At 43.4% G+C, this 18,104-nt stretch overlaps 1 protein-coding gene across 1 annotated transcript in view; it reads left to right on the plus strand.

Annotated features, from left to right (window-relative positions):
* Nucleotides 1-6,980: 6,980 nt before the first annotated feature.
* Nucleotides 6,981-18,104, plus strand: part of LOC110333952 (serpin B6-like) — a 16,147-nt gene continuing 5,023 nt past the window's right edge. The window contains exons 1-4 of the mRNA XM_021215747.2: nt 6,981-7,258; nt 11,552-11,726; nt 14,585-14,737; nt 16,518-16,635. Coding sequence (XP_021071406.1) covers nt 11,562-11,726; nt 14,585-14,737; nt 16,518-16,635 — 436 coding nt within the window. The 5' untranslated portion in view covers nt 6,981-7,258; nt 11,552-11,561. The remainder of the gene's footprint in view (nt 7,259-11,551; nt 11,727-14,584; nt 14,738-16,517; nt 16,636-18,104) is intronic.

The following is an 18,104-nucleotide window of genomic DNA, read 5'->3' on the forward strand; positions in this document are numbered from 1 at the left end:
AGGAAAGTAGAAAAAGCCATGATGAGACACACCTAAGCATACAGGGCTCTGAAGGAGAGCATGGCTTCAGTGTCTCAGCAATAGGTACATATGTGGCTTTGGTGACTCAGATGTTACATCTTACAGACACTGAGAAACTCTCATTCTCCTTTATACTTAATAGAGATCCAGTATTTATTTGTTTAGTTATTTAACTACAAGCTTTTAAAACAACAAGGAATGAAACTATATGAGGCCAAGACACATGAGCAAAACTTCCATGTAGAAAGAATTCTTCCTGGGAAACAGGAACATTAGGAGGACTTCACAGACCCAGGGAAGTTTCATCCTGTCTACAGTATCATTTATCTCGTTCTCTTGGACAATATCAGTTTTTGGGTTGTCTGAACCTGAGAGCTCACTCAATTTCAAACTCTGTGGCGTACTCAGTCTAGATAAAGCTTTCTACTCCGCGTGCTCTCCTTATGGCTTACGGATGGGAGCTTTTCTCCAATCGCTTCCTCCCTGAAGCCTGCTGGGCTGCATTTTGGATTTCTCCAGGGTGGTCATCTTCTCTGTCCAGTTCCATGTTTCCATAAGTGTCTCCTCACACCACTTGTTCTCTAACGCCTGACCCAGCAGGGAGTGAGCTCAGCTGCCAGACCTTTAGCCTGTGGCTGTTTTGCTCATCTTGCTTGGGGAAAGAAAGGTTTGGCTTCCTTTACCTGCAGCATCTGCTTCCTCTGTCCCCATCTGTCCTCCACCAGCAGAAGGGATTTTAACCTCCTGTTTCTTTACGTTCCTCTTATTTCTTCTGATTTGACCAACAGTTAATCTGACCATCTTCTGTCTTAACTCAAATTCTTGGGGCCACTTTTCATTTTGATTCCACGTCACTGAAACAGCTGCTCCATGGCTATCTTCCCCTTTGTTCTTGAATCTTCTGACACAGTCTCTCCTTTCTGTTCTGCTTCTCCTTCCTCATCCTTGCTCCATCCAGAGACTTTCCTGCCATCCTCCTCTTCATCTTCCAAAAACAGGCTATGAAATTTTCTCTTCTTGGCTGGGAAGCTCTGTCCTTTATTCCACCTCCTGCCCCCCAATTTTATTTTCTCTATGCAGTCTATTTCAACATGGGACTGCCCTTTAAAACAGTGCTCAGGCTACATACCACAGATCCCACTGCAATACTCTTCTCCCTTAAGGAAGAGTACTTCATCTCCTTTATGGAAGTTATTGTGATCACCTTCAGTGCACCCTCTGCTTGATGACATGGGCCCTCATTCTTCCCACACCTGAGGAATTTTTGGAGTCAATATTTTCCATAGTTTTGCTGCTTGCAACCTCTATCCGATAGGACTACAATAGCTGGCCCATATGCCAAAGCTCTTTTCCTTGTTTTTTTTTTTCCTAAATAAATGTGACTTCACGAGTACATTGCATAGATATTATAATCAGGAATGACAAAGCATGGGTTAGAATGCTCCTAAGGCATCTCTTGGACTATAAATAGGTTTTCTTTAAGATTCCTAGAAATTTTCATGTTTACATCTGGAAATGGAGAATGATCATTCAGGCTTAGGCTGTAAGCATGATTGCTGCTTTCCTGTTCATAATATGCTTACACAGATTGATTACTGTATGTATGTCAGCTACCTTCACAATAACCGGAATGGCAAGATCCTTAATCATAGGCATGATTAATGGGTTTCATTCTTTTCCCAAGTCTCATTAACATCCTTTGCTATCTCAGCACTGTATTTGTCAGACATTAGTTTCTTTGCTCATGTCAGGATATTAATAACAATATCTAAAATAAGTTGTTATTCAATTATTCAACATTATTTGTATCTTTTATCTCATATTAATTTTACTATGAACATTTATGTATTAGTTTGTGTATAGACATATGCTCTCTTGAAGTTACATAGGGTATAGTCCAAGGAATTTCTGGATCATATGACAACTCTACATTTCACAGTTTGAAGAACTACATAATGAGTTTGAAAGCTTCTATGCACTCATATGTACACACCAGTAAGGTGTGAGTTCCAGTCTCTCCTTGTGCATGGTTTCTCTTAACTTATTTTAGCCAATCAGTGTGCTGTGGTTACTCATTATGGTTCTGAGTTTTCCCCGATAAGAAGTCTTGTCAATCATAAGCTCATGTGCTCAGTGGTTCTTTAAAAATATTTCTCTAAGGTGGCCTGCTCAAACTCCTGCCTATTTTTATTTGAGAGTTCATCATCATCAACATCCTCCTCCTCCTCCTCTTCATCATCATCATCACCTTCATCATCATCATAATTCAAAAAGAGTCTCATGGCACAGAATTCTTAGCTGTGCTCTCTGGTTTCACCTCTATGGTAAATTCTAAGTCCTCCCAACAGTGAAGATGCTTAGACCCCATGCATAAAACAGGTGACTAGGCTATCTCTGTGAGCCGTGAATGATGGAATGTTTCTCCTAGGCATAGTCACAGCCCTGGTCGGCCTCTTCCTAGAACTTGTGTGGGGCCTAGTAAGAAAACTTCCTTTCATGCCTCTGTAGCTCTCACTTAGGCCCTTTTAATCAGACATAGTCATCTGAGAGTTGATTGGTTCATGGTGGACTCTTCCTTGGGATTGACTGAAAAACTGGAGATGCTCTCACTTTAGGAGGGAAATTTTTGGAATTCTCTTCAGAAAATGGCATGTCCTAACCTAGTTTTCTTTTTGTGCTTGTAGATGGATGGCTGGAGCCTGAGTCTGCCTTCCTCTGCCTGTCTGTGGGCCTCTCTTTTACCATCCTGTGGTGTGTACACTCCACTGTCTAATCCAGTGCTTTCCTGTGTTCTAGGTGTGTGTCATTGTGTGCCTGGGTGCCTCCTGAAGGCTGCCGGCCTGGTGGTCTTCACCCATTGTAAATAAATGTGTCTTATTTGGCCATGGCTCTTCACATTTTTCAACCCCCAGCCTCCTCTGACCCCCCTCATGTCCCAGAATCAGAATGTAGGCTGCACAGTGGCAGAAAGGTTGCTCAGGCTGGAAAGCGCTCCTACTTTGGTGGCTGGAAAGAGTGTATCTGAAAGAAATGTTTGTGAGAAACAATTCAAGAGAGTTTAATAAATTTCAATTGGGGGTTGAGCTGTGAAGACTTGGTTCAACAGTCTGTGAACTATGAATCCCCAACAAGAGTCATTATCAGAGACTTTCAGTCTGGTGAACAACTAAATCAGTCACAGCCGGACGTGGTGGTACACATTTGCAATGCTAGAATCAAGAGACAGAGCCAAGCATATTGTGGGGCAGTGGACCATGTCACTAGACAGAAACCTTGGTGAGGGTTGAACAGATCCAGAATCTCTGGTAATTTTCCTGAGAATGGTGGGCATTTAAATTTACTCCTGACCAAGTTCCTGCCGTGGAACATGTGACCCCAACACCGCATAGAGAGGACTGTAACAATTAGTCATGTAGGAGCAACTATAAAAGCTCTTCCAGCTGCAGATGAGGCATCCCTAACATTTTAGAGGAAGCCAAAAGAAAGCATTTGCCTTTATGCCCCAACCCAACCCAAAATGTATATAAGACCCTATCCACAAGAAAGAAATTGCAGGACTTATTTCACCAAAGACTCTTTTAGAGTCTTATCCTTGTAGAGAGTTCTCTACGAAAGCTTTCATTACAGTCAGTTCCTGCATGTTGTCCCTGACTTTGGCTCCTAGCTGCCCACTGCACTGGCCTTGGAAGAGACCTGGCAGCTCCACTTGCTCTGGATTCCCTTCCCTCTCAAAGAGCTGCAATTCTTTGGTTCTTCTGGCCAGGCCAGAGCCCAGCAGATACCCTTGGATAGGTCCCTATACACAGACTTAGGAAGCATATATTTGTGATTTCAAAATCAATCTAGTCTACATCTCAAATACCAGACAGCCTGGACTACATAGTGAGTCTCTATCACGAACACAGGAACAATAATAATCATATCAATCAACTGTTAGGGTCAGAACCTGTGTGCTCTGGCAGCCATAACAAGCCTGGCTTGGCCAGCTGTCCTTAAAAAGCAAATTTAAAAGAGGCCAATTCATAGTGAAATAGACAAGAAGGTTTAGTCAATGTGGCCACATAGAGGAGAGGTACCAGGATATCTGGTGAGCTCTCAAGTCTATCAGTGGAATTCATGACAAGAATTTCAGGAAAGCAAAAGACTAGTTGATAGAGCTATGCAGCCATGATGAGGTCTTGCCTATCATTATCCCATTGCTGTCTGACTCCACTTTGTCTTACAAGGTGGTCAGAGAAATCAGAAATCTCTCTCCGAGAGACAGTTTTCCTATGGAAGGGTATGGGGATTTTGCATCCATCAGCATGGTACTCCTAGGTAAATGGAAGTTCACTGTGGAACGCTGTTTAAATAGTTTTTAGACAAATGAAATATAAATGTCCCTTTAAAGTACTTTTGTTCTTTTTCTGGCAGGCTGGAAACAGTCTCCATTTGCTTCTAACACCCTAGTCTTGGGGTATGATAGGCCTTTGTCTGAACAAATACCATAAAAGGAACACAAGTGGAGACCAAGATTAGAACACATCCAGCTACAGTCAGGAGACCAGGCATTAGAAATATTAGTCTATGACTTCTTGGCTTTGGCCACTTGTGTAGGAGAGGCAGTCAATGGGATTGTGTAGTCAAGCTTTGTCAGTGTACCCTACTCCATGTGTGAAACAGGGACTTCAAATGGGTCTTTCCTTTACAAAACAGCAGTTAGGTCCATGTTAGATGCAACTACTGAAGCCAAATGCCTGTGTCACATCTGTGCACATATATACCACATTGTTACCTGAGCTTACTCGGGCCACCCCTACCTCTGTGGTCCATCATGCTGCAGGCCTGTAATCCCTGCACTTGGAAGACAGAGGCAGGTAGATCAGAGGCTCAAGGTCATACTCAGCTACAAAGCACATTTAAGTTCATCTAGCAATACATGAGACTATCCTGAGCTCTATAAATCTGTCTCAACTCATACACAGACAAAGATACCCTCCACATACAGACATGGTGGTGGTGGGGAGAGACAGAGAAAACAGAGAGGGAGACAGATCTTAAAACCAATAGAAAAACCAACCAACCAACCAACCAAAACATTCTGGGAAATATTAGACAAGAAAAGATATTCTGTTCTTAACTTTCTAAGAGATTGCAATATGGAAACCATTGCTAACAATCATCAGGATCAGCGATGGGGTAGTGTAATGGGAGACAGAGATTGGGGCTCTGTTCTTGGCCTATTAGAAACATCATGTAATCTACTGCCAAAGAGCAGGCAGGTGATGGTAGGTAAAAAACAAAACAAAACAAAACGAAAAAACCAAAACCCAAAATTAGTAGAGCAAACACTGCAGGTGACTGGCATTCTCAGCCCTGCTGAAGTCAGGGTGATCAGATGCTGTCTGGGAGACACGGTCGCTGTTCAGGTTTCAAGACTGATCAGGTATAGAAGAGCGAGAGTTTTGGTTGTAAAGACTGGATTTTACAGGTGTGCATGAGAGCTCAGGACTATCAACAGTGGAGGCAGAAGGTCAGAGCTTGAGGCCAATATAGGATATATGGTGAGACTATTTCAAAATAAGACAACAAGAATATGGATTTTTACCATGAAGTTCATACATAAGCTTGGCAAAAGACCCAGAAGACTGACGGAATTGGACTCTGCAGAGGACCTCCATCAGGTACTGTCCTTATGAGGATGGATTCCACAACTGACCAAAAGTTCCGTGTATTTATCATTTTATGGCCACTGTCCTTTTAGGAATCTGGATTCATTCCAGGGTATTTTTTCCATCTCAGGACTCATTTAATTGGAATGCACAGACTGACACCCAGCTGGATGACTCTGTGTGAATTAACATCGATGGGAGCTTAGCTGTATGCTAGTTAAGACAACATTTGAAATGGCCTAAAGTCAAAACATCGATCAAAATACACACAAAGGAATTCAGAGAAGCCGGAAAAGGAGATAAGAGAGAATTCTGTGCAATCTTTTTAGAGAGATCACCCAAACATTTTTAAGTAGCGACTTGTAGATCTGTGGTAGAGAACAGAAATAATGCTCCCTGTTGATGATCAGCAGGAAATTAGTTATACAGAGAACCCTAATGTGCACACATACAAAGACGATGTGCCCTGTAGTTTGAAAAAGGGTGGGCTGGAAGGAAAACCAGAGCAATAAAGCTGCACTGGAAAGAATGCAGAGGCTAAATGAAGCATTCCTTTGTGTTTCTGTATGTCAAGAGTCACATCTCACAGCTGGTGTGGTGGCCTGCTCTGTTACTGACACCTAGAAAAGCCAGGACGGTGCTAAACATTCTAGAAGATGCTACAGCTTAGAAGCAGCCAAGACACACCTAACTCAAATGTCAGTAAGGCCAGTGTTGGGAATCCTTGTCGTAGCGTGAGAATGAAGAAGGCAGAAAAGAATCCGCGGTTTCCAGAACTGACGAGTCTTTTTAACCTGGTCAGCGTTCTCTCCACCGGGTCTTTTTGCTCGAGAGGAGAAATGTGAAATGTCAGAGTTTTCCCTACCATTTATGTAAAATGTCAGTACCTGAGGGCTGGAACAGTAGTGGAGTCTTGGACACAGTAATGACAAGGGAGGCTTCTGTGGTTTTCTGTGCATACTAGGCAGGGACTTGGACCCTGGTTATAACCCTGAAAGGAACTCCCAAAATTCCTGTTTAATGCTGTCTCATTTATTCCCATTGAGAGTTAGCACATTTTTGTCATTGAGGCATAACACTCATGTAGTGTGGAACACCCCCTCCCACGGAGGGAGGGAGACAGAGAGAGAGGAGGGAGGGGGGGAAAGAGAGGGAGAGGGAAGGAGGGAGAGAGAGAGAGAGAGAGAGAGAGAGAGAGAGAGAGAGGGGGGGGGGAAAGGGGGGAGCGTTGCATGCCCCCTAGTGGACACCCTCCTAATTGCTTCATCCAGGCGGTTTGATTAAATTCCTTGGTTTTCTGAAGTATGTAGTCATAGCAAACAGTGCTAGTGAGGATCCCTGATTTAACTAGACCAGTCTGCAGTTAGCTGCTGAACCCGACTGCAGACAATGGTCAAAGTGCAGAGATCCTGCTCTCCGTTCCTTTTCCTTTTCACCGGGACAGCCCACAGCCCCTCTGAAGCCTCCCCTGGGACTTCCTGACTCTGGGACCTCCCCACCCTGCGCCCTGCAGCTATTTGAGGCCAGAGCACAGGCTCTTCCTTCTCTAGGTTCTCCTTGCTGACAGCGTGAACCTGGGCTTCCCGGTAAGCTCTGCTATGAGCTGGCTGAAGATGGTGGGGTGGGGCGCTGGGGTTGCGGGGACCTGGATGGGAGGAGCTAGCTTGGTGCATGGAATGAGCCATGACAAGAGGGATTGGTACAAAGAGGTATCAAAAGCAAGAGGGACCTAGTGATCTGTCAAGGGCAGCAGGCTTTGCCACCCTTGTGGCCTCTTATTGGCTGCGTTTTAGAGACTGGGTTGGGCTGTTCTCAGGGGGTGGCCCATACCCTTAGTGCCTTTAAGCTCAGATCAATACCCCAGGAATTGTCCAGATGCGTTCTTTGTTTTTGTTGTTCTCTTGTTTGTTGTTTTATTACACTCGCGGCAGCAATGGTGGTGGAATCCTGCAAGATTCGATGTCTGAGGGACATAGGCAAAGTTTTGATAAAGTTTGTGTGCCAGACGAAATTGGAATGAAAGCTCAGGTTTTCCTCCCTTCCTTTGTTTTGTTGGTCCACCCTGAGCCTGTTCTTCTGCTTACTCAGTCCCAGAGCCCCAGGCTTGCTGTTCCTCCTTCTTGCCTTGAATCCCTTTTTGAGAATCAGAAGTATGGAAATCTAGCATTCATGTGCTGTCAGGAAGCTAGGTGAGGTCTGGTTCTTTTACACTGTTTTTAGAGTGCATGGGAAACAGCTGCTTGTGAGAGAGCCTTGTACCGGAGGCTGCCCACTTCCTCGAGCCTGTGGTTTGTGTGTGGAGGGTCTGTCTATCAAATAACATTTGCTTTAAGGTCCTGTGAGCCGTGCTAGGGCCCAGTAATATGAATGTGGTTACAGGAATGACTGCTGTTCGTGTTTGAGAACTACCTTGAGTAACTGTACCCACTATGGCTTCTGTTGTCACACAGAGAGGGTGTATGGCTCACACTTTGCTTCCTAAAGCTTGTTTGCTTGGATCCCCCGCGTCGTCTTCCATGGATTTCACACTTAGTCAACCAGACTCAGCAGATATAAGTCAACAGCAGATAAAAACTACTTCGGAGAAGCTAGGTGTTCCGTAGGTAATCCCAGCATTCAAGAGACTGAGGCAGGAAGATAAGAGTGGGAGGTCAACCTGGATGACACAATGATGAGACTCCAAGTCAAACATGGGTAGACAGCTTTTCCTTTTCTGCTCTAAATAGTATGGGATAAAGGCTGGTTTATTTGGCATTTACATTGTATTTGGGTAATGTAGGTTATTTACGGATGATTTAAAGAATACAGGGAGATGTAGATTGGTTATCTCAAATACTATGGTATTTTGTTTTTTAATTTAACTGTTTTGCATATCATGTGTGTTTCCTTGAGTGGGTATGTGTATGTACATATATGTATATGCATGTGTAGTGCCTGACATCTTTTTTATTATGCTTTTTCCACCTCATATTTTCAGGCAGGGTCTCTCGGTGAACCCAGAGCTGGCCATTTTGGCCACTCTGGTGAGTTAGATTGCTCAGGGAATTCACTGCCTCCTCTTCCAGTGGATGGAATTACAGATGGATGCTGTACCCTCCTGTCTCTTATGTTGTTTCTTGGTCCTGCTTGTGAGGCAAGACATTTACCTTCTTAGCCATGTGCCCAGACTACTATGTTAATATAAAGGAATTGAGCACCTGAAGATTTTGGAATCTTCAGATTCCAACTAAAAGTCTTCAGAGACACGGGTATGAATACTTCTATTTATACCATGACAATTCCAATCCAAAGCATCTTATTACAGTTCAGTGAACCACAGCTTCATCAATACATAAACAGTAGATGGAATCTGAGCAGAGTCAACCATTTTCCCCATATATTAAACTAGGGCATGCAAGTGAACGTTGTATAATCTCATTAAGACCAGAAGCCCCTGTTTCCAAGCCTGTTAGAGCTGGGCCAAAAAGACATCAGACCAAGACAATAGTGTGTCTAACTCCTGATTTTTCCATTTACCTTCCTCCCCTTGCAAAGGAAAAGAGATGTGAATCAAACAAGGCCCCAAGAGCTCATTAAGTCATCACTTAAATGGTCACAATGTGTGGGGAAATGAAGGCATCCTTAAGGAGATCAAGAAGCACAATTCAGTGGTGACCCCTGACTTATTAGCTTTCTAAGCATTATCCACGGATGCAGCCAGTGCCCAAATATGGTAATGATGCTGCAAGGGAAAATGGTTCCAAAATGACTCATGTGGCTGGTTTAAAAAGTCTAAAATAATTGTGTAGTGCTAACACATTAATAACATGTCCTATGTTGTTACTTAAACATTTATTTCATTTTTACTGTGCAGTGCTAGGTTTAACCTCAAGAGTCTGGGGCACACAGGCAAGTGGTCTATCAGGGACCTGTATTGCCAGCTCCTGTAATGGTACTTGTACAGCAGTAAACACTTTCAAATTATATAATGATTTATGTGCATTGGGGGTGAGCATGGGATGTTTTTTTTTTTAGCCTTTGACTGACTGACTCTTGAAGATTTATATATTGCAAACTGAAAGTGAAATTGTTTTATTGGTCTGTAATAGGTTATTTGCAAATGCATGTCTCTGGACAATCGAGGATTTTACTCAAGGTTTTGTTTTTGACCTAGTACACCAAATCGGGGAGGAGGTAGTGGGATAAAAAAATATGGACTTTAAGCATCCAAGGATTTAGGTATTATGATCATGGAAATAGTTTGTCTTATGTACTTTATCTCCCTGTTTTCCTAGAGCCATGCTAAATTGACAGTTGAGGAGGCTTTTAAGTCATTGTAGCAAGGTCAGGTCAAGAGAGGGATGGGCAGGACATGGACAGGAGGAGCCTGAAGATATTTGGCGTGAGAAAGTTGCTGGAGGAAGTTTCTGTGTTAGTGTGGGAAGAGGAGCTCAGAAGGGGGCCACAGGTGCTGTCTTAGGGGAACAAGTCCCTCAGAGTCAGGGGTTCAGGACAAGGGAAGGAGAATAGATCTGGGGTCAAATGTCAGTCAGACTTCTCAATGGCAAAGCTGATGGCTGAAAGCAATTAAATAAAGATTCAGATGTGAAACTCAAACCCAGACTACTATAGACCCTGGTAACCTCTCAGTGAAATGTAAAGATAATGATCATATCAGAAAAACAATAAATCAAAATAACCGATTGGACAGCTTGAGCAGGAAGCAGGAAGCTCCTTGATCCCAGAACAGATAATATTGGCAATTGGACAGAGCAGTGCAGCACTTACAGAGCAAGCATCCAAAACGGAGTCCTGTGAACAATGTGGTCCATGAACACACTTGCATAGTGAAACCTAAGAGCAGTGAGCTGAGCCTCAGTGAATGACTGCAAGTGCAAATGTGTCTCGGAAGAGTCAAGTGCAAAGAACTTTCAAGGTGACCTTTACTGCATGGTCTACTCGGGCTGTGACAGAAAGTGTGTATTTCAGCTTGTTGCTGGTGTGCCTAATAGCAGCAGCTGGATTTTCAGTTCCTAGACTCAGCTGTACTCACAATGGTTCTATTAACAGAAAGCGGGAGAAGAGCAATATTATACCCTTGGACTAGTTATGTTGAACAGAGGATGTAAGGTGCTTTTATGGCCACAAAGCCAGGATGTTTGACTCTAACAGCTCACAGGAAAGGATATAGTTTAAGGAGGTTCTTACTAGCCAAGAAGAATAGTCCTGAGCATAAGGAACAAAAGATACCAGTTATCTGAAATACTGCTCAAGAGTATATGCTCAAGAGTTTGGGACCTGGATCTTCAGCATCCTCGACATTATCTTCAGCATCCTCGACAGTCTGAGCACAGCTAACAGCCAGGATGTACTCTGTCTCTTCACATGCCCTAGAGCTGGGTTCCTGTCCCTTGCTGGTAGATACTTTCTTTCCTCATTTCTTTCTCTACCTGTTCTCATACACTGCTCTGGGGACTCATTGGAGCATTTCAGAATGGAAGGCTGTTTGGCTGGGGAGATAGGATTCTGGTTACTATTTGTGAGTGATGTCAAATCAGACAGGCCCTGCTTTTATAGTCTCCTGCTTCCAGTCTCTGAAGATGCATTTGCTGATTGCTGGAGAGTCTGATCCTGCCCTGTGTCCTCTCTCCTGACTCCTTGTGGCTCTTCATATAATCTTTAGATACCTTGCACATTAAAAGGACATGGCCTGACCCTGAATTAGCCTGTCTGTTCCCAACAGGGTTTATCATTTAATGAGTGTGACTTTTACCTTCCATGCTGTGTGTGTCCCTTTGTGTACTGACCCACAGCATCACAGTGTCAGTGACAGTGAAGATGCAGGTTACATATTAATTAGCCCGTATTAATGTGAGGTTGATTTTAATCCCTCATTCCAGGCTCACCATCATGGATCCACTGCTGGAAGCAAATGGCACCTTTGCCTTAAACCTTTTGAAAACACTGGGCGAAGACAGCTCAAAAAATGTACTTTTTTCACCTATGAGCATCTCCTCAGCCCTGGCCATGGTCTTCATGGGGGCAAAAGGAAGGACTGCAAGCCAGATGACTCAGGTAACCATCCCCATTTCACAGAATCTAAGTATCATTGATGTCGGTTGAGCTAATTTAGATCTCAACGTGACTAATCCTGATAATCAACTGGTGTGTGGTTGTATACGATAGGAAGGACATGCTACCCCTGCTGGGATCCTGGCATGAGTACCTTGACCAGTTAGTGCTGGTGGGGTGGAGGTTTTCTATTCAGACTCCATTTCACCGTAATTTGTGGCACAATCAGCCTTGACCATGACAGGTAGATCTCGAGTCCTTAGAATTGGGGAGGGAATACCAGGGATGAAGGAGACCTCGGGGCGTGAGAGTGTGATGAGAAAGTCTCACAGGAGAGGCTTCAGCAAGAGACAGCTCCTTTAGTGGGGGGTAACAAAGGCTACTTAAATATTTGGGAAGTGAGTAGGGGCTTTTGGGGTGAGTGTACATCATTGCCTGGGACCAGGGTGTTAGGGATGCCTCATTTGGGTAAGGAGGAATTCCAGGTGCCGCAGGACATGACTTTATAAGGGGAGAGAAAATTTAGCCTGGCTACTGGCTACCTAACCTCCTGGGGTGGGGGCAAGGTTGGTGTGGCCCTGGTCTATGTTTGCTGGGATATGCAGGCCCAGGGCAGGGCAGGGGGAGTGGTTTTCCTCTTACAATCTCACGATGAGATTTCTGGGGTTTGGAAACACCTTGATCTCACTTTTACTCTGGGCCAGCTCTCCCTGGTCCTAGGACTCCCCAGATCCACAGAAGTTGGGGTGTTACTAGGAAGGATGCACGTCACTTGGAGCAGGAACACCAAAAATTTTTGCACCAAGTCTACCCGTGACTTCACTATCTGTTCTCTGACTCCTCGTAAGACTCAGTCTTCCAGCAAGCCAAGTATAAATGGGCTGTTCCCAGAAGTTTCGAATCACATTGGGTCAGGTTTGGCTGGGAGATTTGAGTCAGAACCAGCTGAGAATCTTCTTGGGGAGCAGTGCTTCAGGCATATTTGACAGTTTTGGTTTTTGTTGGCCCATAGATGGCAGCTACTCCCTATGTCCCCACAGTGTGTTTCTTGTTTGCTGTGACCCAATGTCCTTTCTGATAAGGACACTTGTCAGACTGGATTAGAGTTCATCCTCATGACCTCATTCTTCTTTACTCTTTCCTTACAGGCTGAGGGTCACAATTATTTAGACAGATACCAAAGGTCACAGGGGCAATGTCTCATATTTCTTTTCACCACAAACAACTACTTCTGCAAATATTTACCACACCACAAACCATGTTCTCCAGGTCCCAGTTGTTATTACTTCATTTTTTCCTGTCCTTTACAGCCATTGATTCCAAAGCCAACACCATGAGTTCAATTTCCGGGTTACTGTGTGCCCATCTATTTCTTTAGAACTTAGCCAGCCTGACATGCAATGAACAGGAGCCTTACTGGTATTGTTTCTCAGAATCTGGGTTCCAGGAGGAGCGCTTCTGTTCACTGGGAAACCAAATCAGCTTCCATCAGTCAATTGGTGGGCTCCTTTAGCAGCAGCAGAAGGCCCAGTGAGGCTGATCTCATGTCTGAGGTACCAGCTACCGGCTAGGGCTGTGGTTCTCTTCTAAGCCTTGATGTATGATGGTACTGACTTCAGGAGTTTCCATCTGGTATGCAAAGGATTGTTTGAATTTGATTCCATGAGGTTGGGTGGAGACAAAAAATGGCACTGGATATTTGAAGGCCCAGACCTGGAACATTATTACTTCTGAAGACTGCTGGGCAGTGCCTTACTTTTTGCTGCGATCAAATACCATGACCAAAGGAGCTTGGAGAAGAAAGGGCTTATTTTACTCAGAGTTCCATAAAACAGCTCATCATCAAAAGCACTGAGGGCAGGGACTGACACAGGGAAGGAATCTGGAGGCAGGAGCTGGTGTAGAAGCCATGGAGGAGAGCTGCTTCCTGACTTGCTCCACACGGCTTGCTCAGCCTGCTTTCTTATAGAACCCAAGGTCGCCATCCAAGGGATAGTAGTACTCACAATTGGCTGGACCCTGTGACACTAATCACTAAGAAAATGTCCTATATCGACCTGCCTAATCTTATGGAAGCTGTATTAGTTAGAGTTTCATTGCTGTGAGTAGATGCTATGACCAAGGCAACTCTTGTAAAGTACATCATTTAATCGGAACTGGCTAACAATTTCAGAGGCTCAGTCCATGCATGGCAATGTGCAGACAGACATGGTGCTGGAGAAGCCAAAGGTTCTACATCTTGATCAATGGACAGCAGAAGAGGACTGTCTTCTGCAGGCAGCTAGGAGGAGGCTCTGTCACATTGACCAGACTTGAGCATTTATGTGAGACCTTAAAGCCTCATCTCCACGTGACACACTTCCTCTAACAAGGACCACACCTCCTCCAATAAGGCTATACCTCTGAAGAGTGCCACATCCTATGAGCCAAACATTTAAACCACACTCTTTTCAGAGGACTTTACCTTGTGTCAACTTGACATAAAAATGTCTAGCACAGTCAGACAGTGGGAGAGCCACCCCAGCCCAAAGGGCAGAGGAAAGATTCCTGAAGTTGAAGGTCAGAGGCTGCCTGCTTTGAGTCAGTGGAGGTTGGTTAGCAGCAATGGTTTAGCCAGAGAATAGGTAGTGAGCATGAAGAGTTGATGATATTTGGAAGTCCATTTCTGCTCATTTCAGGGCTGACAGGGCACAGGGAGGACCCTAGGAAGGGAACATTCAAGGCATTTGCACTTGTAACTAAGTGGGTCTTTGAGTGGCAGCAGGGATCTATGAAATTCTGAGGATGAGTTTAGTGTTGAATATTTTCTTTCATCAGCTGGGCCTGATGGAGTTGTGTTTTTTAATCTGTTTTGATTTCAGGCACTGTCTTTGGATAAATGCAGCAGCAAAGGAGGTAGAGATGTTCACCAGGGATTCCAATCACTTCTCACAGAAATGAACAAGACTGGCACACAGTACGTGCTCAGAACAGCCAACAGACTCTTCGGGGAAAAGACTTTTGATATCCTAGCTGTAAGTCTTCCAAGTTTTCATGAAGCAAAGCGAAAGAGGAATTATGTGATACACCAGAGAGTGTTTGTGCTTGGAGTTCCCCCAGCTATTTGGGCACCAGTGAAATTTGTGTATATGTTCATGAGCATTTGTTCTGCACAGAATTGTACAGAATACAAAATAAATCAGCAAAGTACAAACTTCCGCAATCTGTTTTCCAGTCTTCATCTCACCCAGTATAAGAGGGTTTATAGAGTTAATGTTTGTCTTCCTGATCATACAGAAATTTATTTGTGAATACTTTCCCTGCATATGGACATGAGAACATATATATATTTCCATAATTTGTTTATTTTATTTTTTATATTTATATTGTATTATAGTTTACTGTCATCATTGATTAATATCTTACTATTACTTATTGTAATTATTGAAATTGGGGTTGGAACCATAACCTCACACATGACAAGCACACACTCAACCTCTGAGCCATGGCCTGAAGCCTGCTCAGTATGATCTGTAATCATCTGATAGTCCTGAGTATACTCGATTCATGGCATGGAAAGCCATTTGCCCATGGATGGATTTTACCTTGTACATTGTCTGGGTCATTACCTACTTGATATTGCTGAATGTTATTTTGCACATATTTTTTGGCTCCCATATATATTTTTTTCATTTTTATTAGGTATTTACTTCATTTACATTTCAAATGCTATCACCAAAGTCCCCTATACACCCCCCCCCCGCCTGCTCCCCTACCCACCCACTCCCTCTACTTGGCCCTGGTGTTCCCTTGTTCTGGGGCATATAAAGTTTACAAGACCAAGGGGCCTCTCTTCCCAATGATGGCTGACTAGACCATCTTCTGCTATATATGCAGCTAGAGAAACTAGCTCTGGGGGTACTGATTAGTTCATATTGTTGTTCCACCTACATAAGGTTGCAGACCCCTTCAGTTCCTTGGGTAATTTCTCTAGCCATAATGCACATTTCAGTACACTTGTGCTGTATCATGTTCTGTTCTAACATAGCGGTTTGTAGGCGGTCACTACATCACTGCTATTTTATAGCATGTGTCAGCAACATAGCTTGAACATCTGTTTGTGCAGCTGGAGATCAAATCGGGACCTTGTGCATTCTAGGCCAGCCATCCCTACTAAATCATTCACTAGATTGTGTCCCCAGCCCTGACTGCTTTTTTGTGAGTTGTTCACTTCTGAAGCTGAGCCACTCAGTGTGGTAACCACTAGGCACATGTAGCAATTCAAAATCCAAACCAACAGTTACATAAAATAAAATAAACAGTTGTTTCCTTGCTTTACATGTCATACTCAGGCACTCTATGGCCATAAGTGGCACTGTGCTTCAGTGGTGTCCATTTGTGCTTTTATCTGCAAGGAAGATGAAGGGGGATGGTATAGAGTGACTTCCCACATCCTTTGTTCTCTATGACACTGTACAACACTATTGTAGTTCCTGTGGGGCCAACCCCCACTTTGCACACACTACAGTAACCACACCCAAGGGTCTTCCTAATGACCTCAGTCCCTAGAGGTCTCAGCTAGTCCCTAGAGGATCTGCTGTTTGTGGCTTTTTAAGATGGTTCTCTTACCTCACTCAATATCTAAAATTCAAAAGAGTTGAGTGTAGAGAGGTTTATAGATGTCCTCCCCCTCTTTTAAATAGTAGGTACATTTGTACATCATTGAATTCTTGCTTTTTACATTAGGAAATAGGGTGTTGGTGCTAATCACATTCATGGCTGTCTAATTATGTTGCTCTGTCTCCTCTGTCTTAGTCTTTTAAAGATTCCTGCCTCAAGTTCTATGAAGCAGAGCTGGAAGAGCTTGACTTTAAGGGTGCTACAGAGCAGTCCCGACAGCACATTAACGCCTGGGTAGCCAAAAAGACAGAAGGTGAATCCAGAGTCATTCCGCTCTCTTTGTTTGGTTGGATGGTTTTGGGGCTGGGACCCAGGGCCTTGAAGATGCTCAGAGACTCTGAATTACTGAGTTACCTCATAGTCACTGTTAGCCTAATTTAATAGTCTTATTGTCTTCTTCAGAAAGACATCAAGTGGAAAGGGGGAATATCTCTTTGTCTTTGAAGGTGACATTTCTCTTTTATTTTATGGCTTTTCCATGCTAGGAAGCCATGCCAGGGCTTCATGCATGCAGGTAAGCACCACACAACTGACATGTAGCTCCTGTCTTAGATCAGAGCCTCTTGAACTTTTCCCATCCGTGCCTCCTTTACACTTAATATATTTTTATGTGATTAAGCAGCATGTACCAGATGAATAAAAACATTAGATCTCAGAACAATTATTTGGTGTACATAGGTTCTCATGTCCTCATTTATTGTGCATTTTTATAGTAGTGAGATTGTAGTGCTTGTCCAACTCAATATGATCCATATGTGTGTGTAAGTGTGAATGTGTGTGTGAAATTAGATACTCACTGATAATGATTGTAGAAAAATATTAATAGTTTTCACCTTTTATGATTAAACCATTCTGTTTGGAAAACAGCAGAAACTGTGTGCAGGAAAACACTGTAGTCTCCAACTTACAAGAGTCTTGAATCTGAGCCACAGTGTTTCAGACATTGTAAATTAGCATTATAGGAATGACAGGATGCACAGTGAAAATTCTTAATGGGCTCAAAACCATGGCTTCAGAGAATTCATGTGATGAAATGAAGGCCATCGATATCACAACCACCCCGGGATCATAACATGTTCGATTTCAAAGAAGTTTTTGGTTCTTGTCCATTCAAATTTCTTTACTTTTTACAAAATTTTTCGTTCCTATCTCATTCAGATGCATTATGGGATAAGGACTCCCATCTTAAGAAGCCTTGATGTATGGCCAAGTGTAGTGGTCCAGACTTTTATTCTCAGTAGTTAGGAGGCACAGATGGAAGGATCTTTGTGAGTTAGAAGTTAACTTAGTCTATAGACTTGGTCTACATATATTGAGTTCTAGGCTAACCAGGGCTACAGAGTGATGCCCTGTCTTGAAAGGAAAATGAAAGCTTTTCTCTAAATTAATGTGACTTTTTCAATTCTGCTCTTGATAATGACAGAGTTTGACATGTGGTCTAGCTTTATTCGGCTCTAACCAGTGTATCCATGATGTCTCCTAATATCTTAGCTTTCCAGAGACCATTTCCTTCCTCCCGCCATCTACCTGCTGCTTTTTTTTCCCTTCCTTCTTTTCTTTTAGTCTTTTCATGAATAGTGTGAAGAACAGTTTATACTCTGAGTCTGGAGCTCCCTGCTCTGGGGTGGCTCATAATCTATAGTTCTAGCGCATTCCTACAGGTAGATTGGACTTGCCCTCTTTCTTTCTTTTTCTTTTCTTTTTTTTTTTTTTTTTTTTTTT

The sequence above is a fragment of the Mus pahari genome, chromosome 16 (genome assembly GCF_900095145.1).
Source record: "Mus pahari chromosome 16, PAHARI_EIJ_v1.1, whole genome shotgun sequence".
Lineage (NCBI taxonomy): Eukaryota > Metazoa > Chordata > Mammalia > Rodentia > Muridae > Mus > Mus pahari.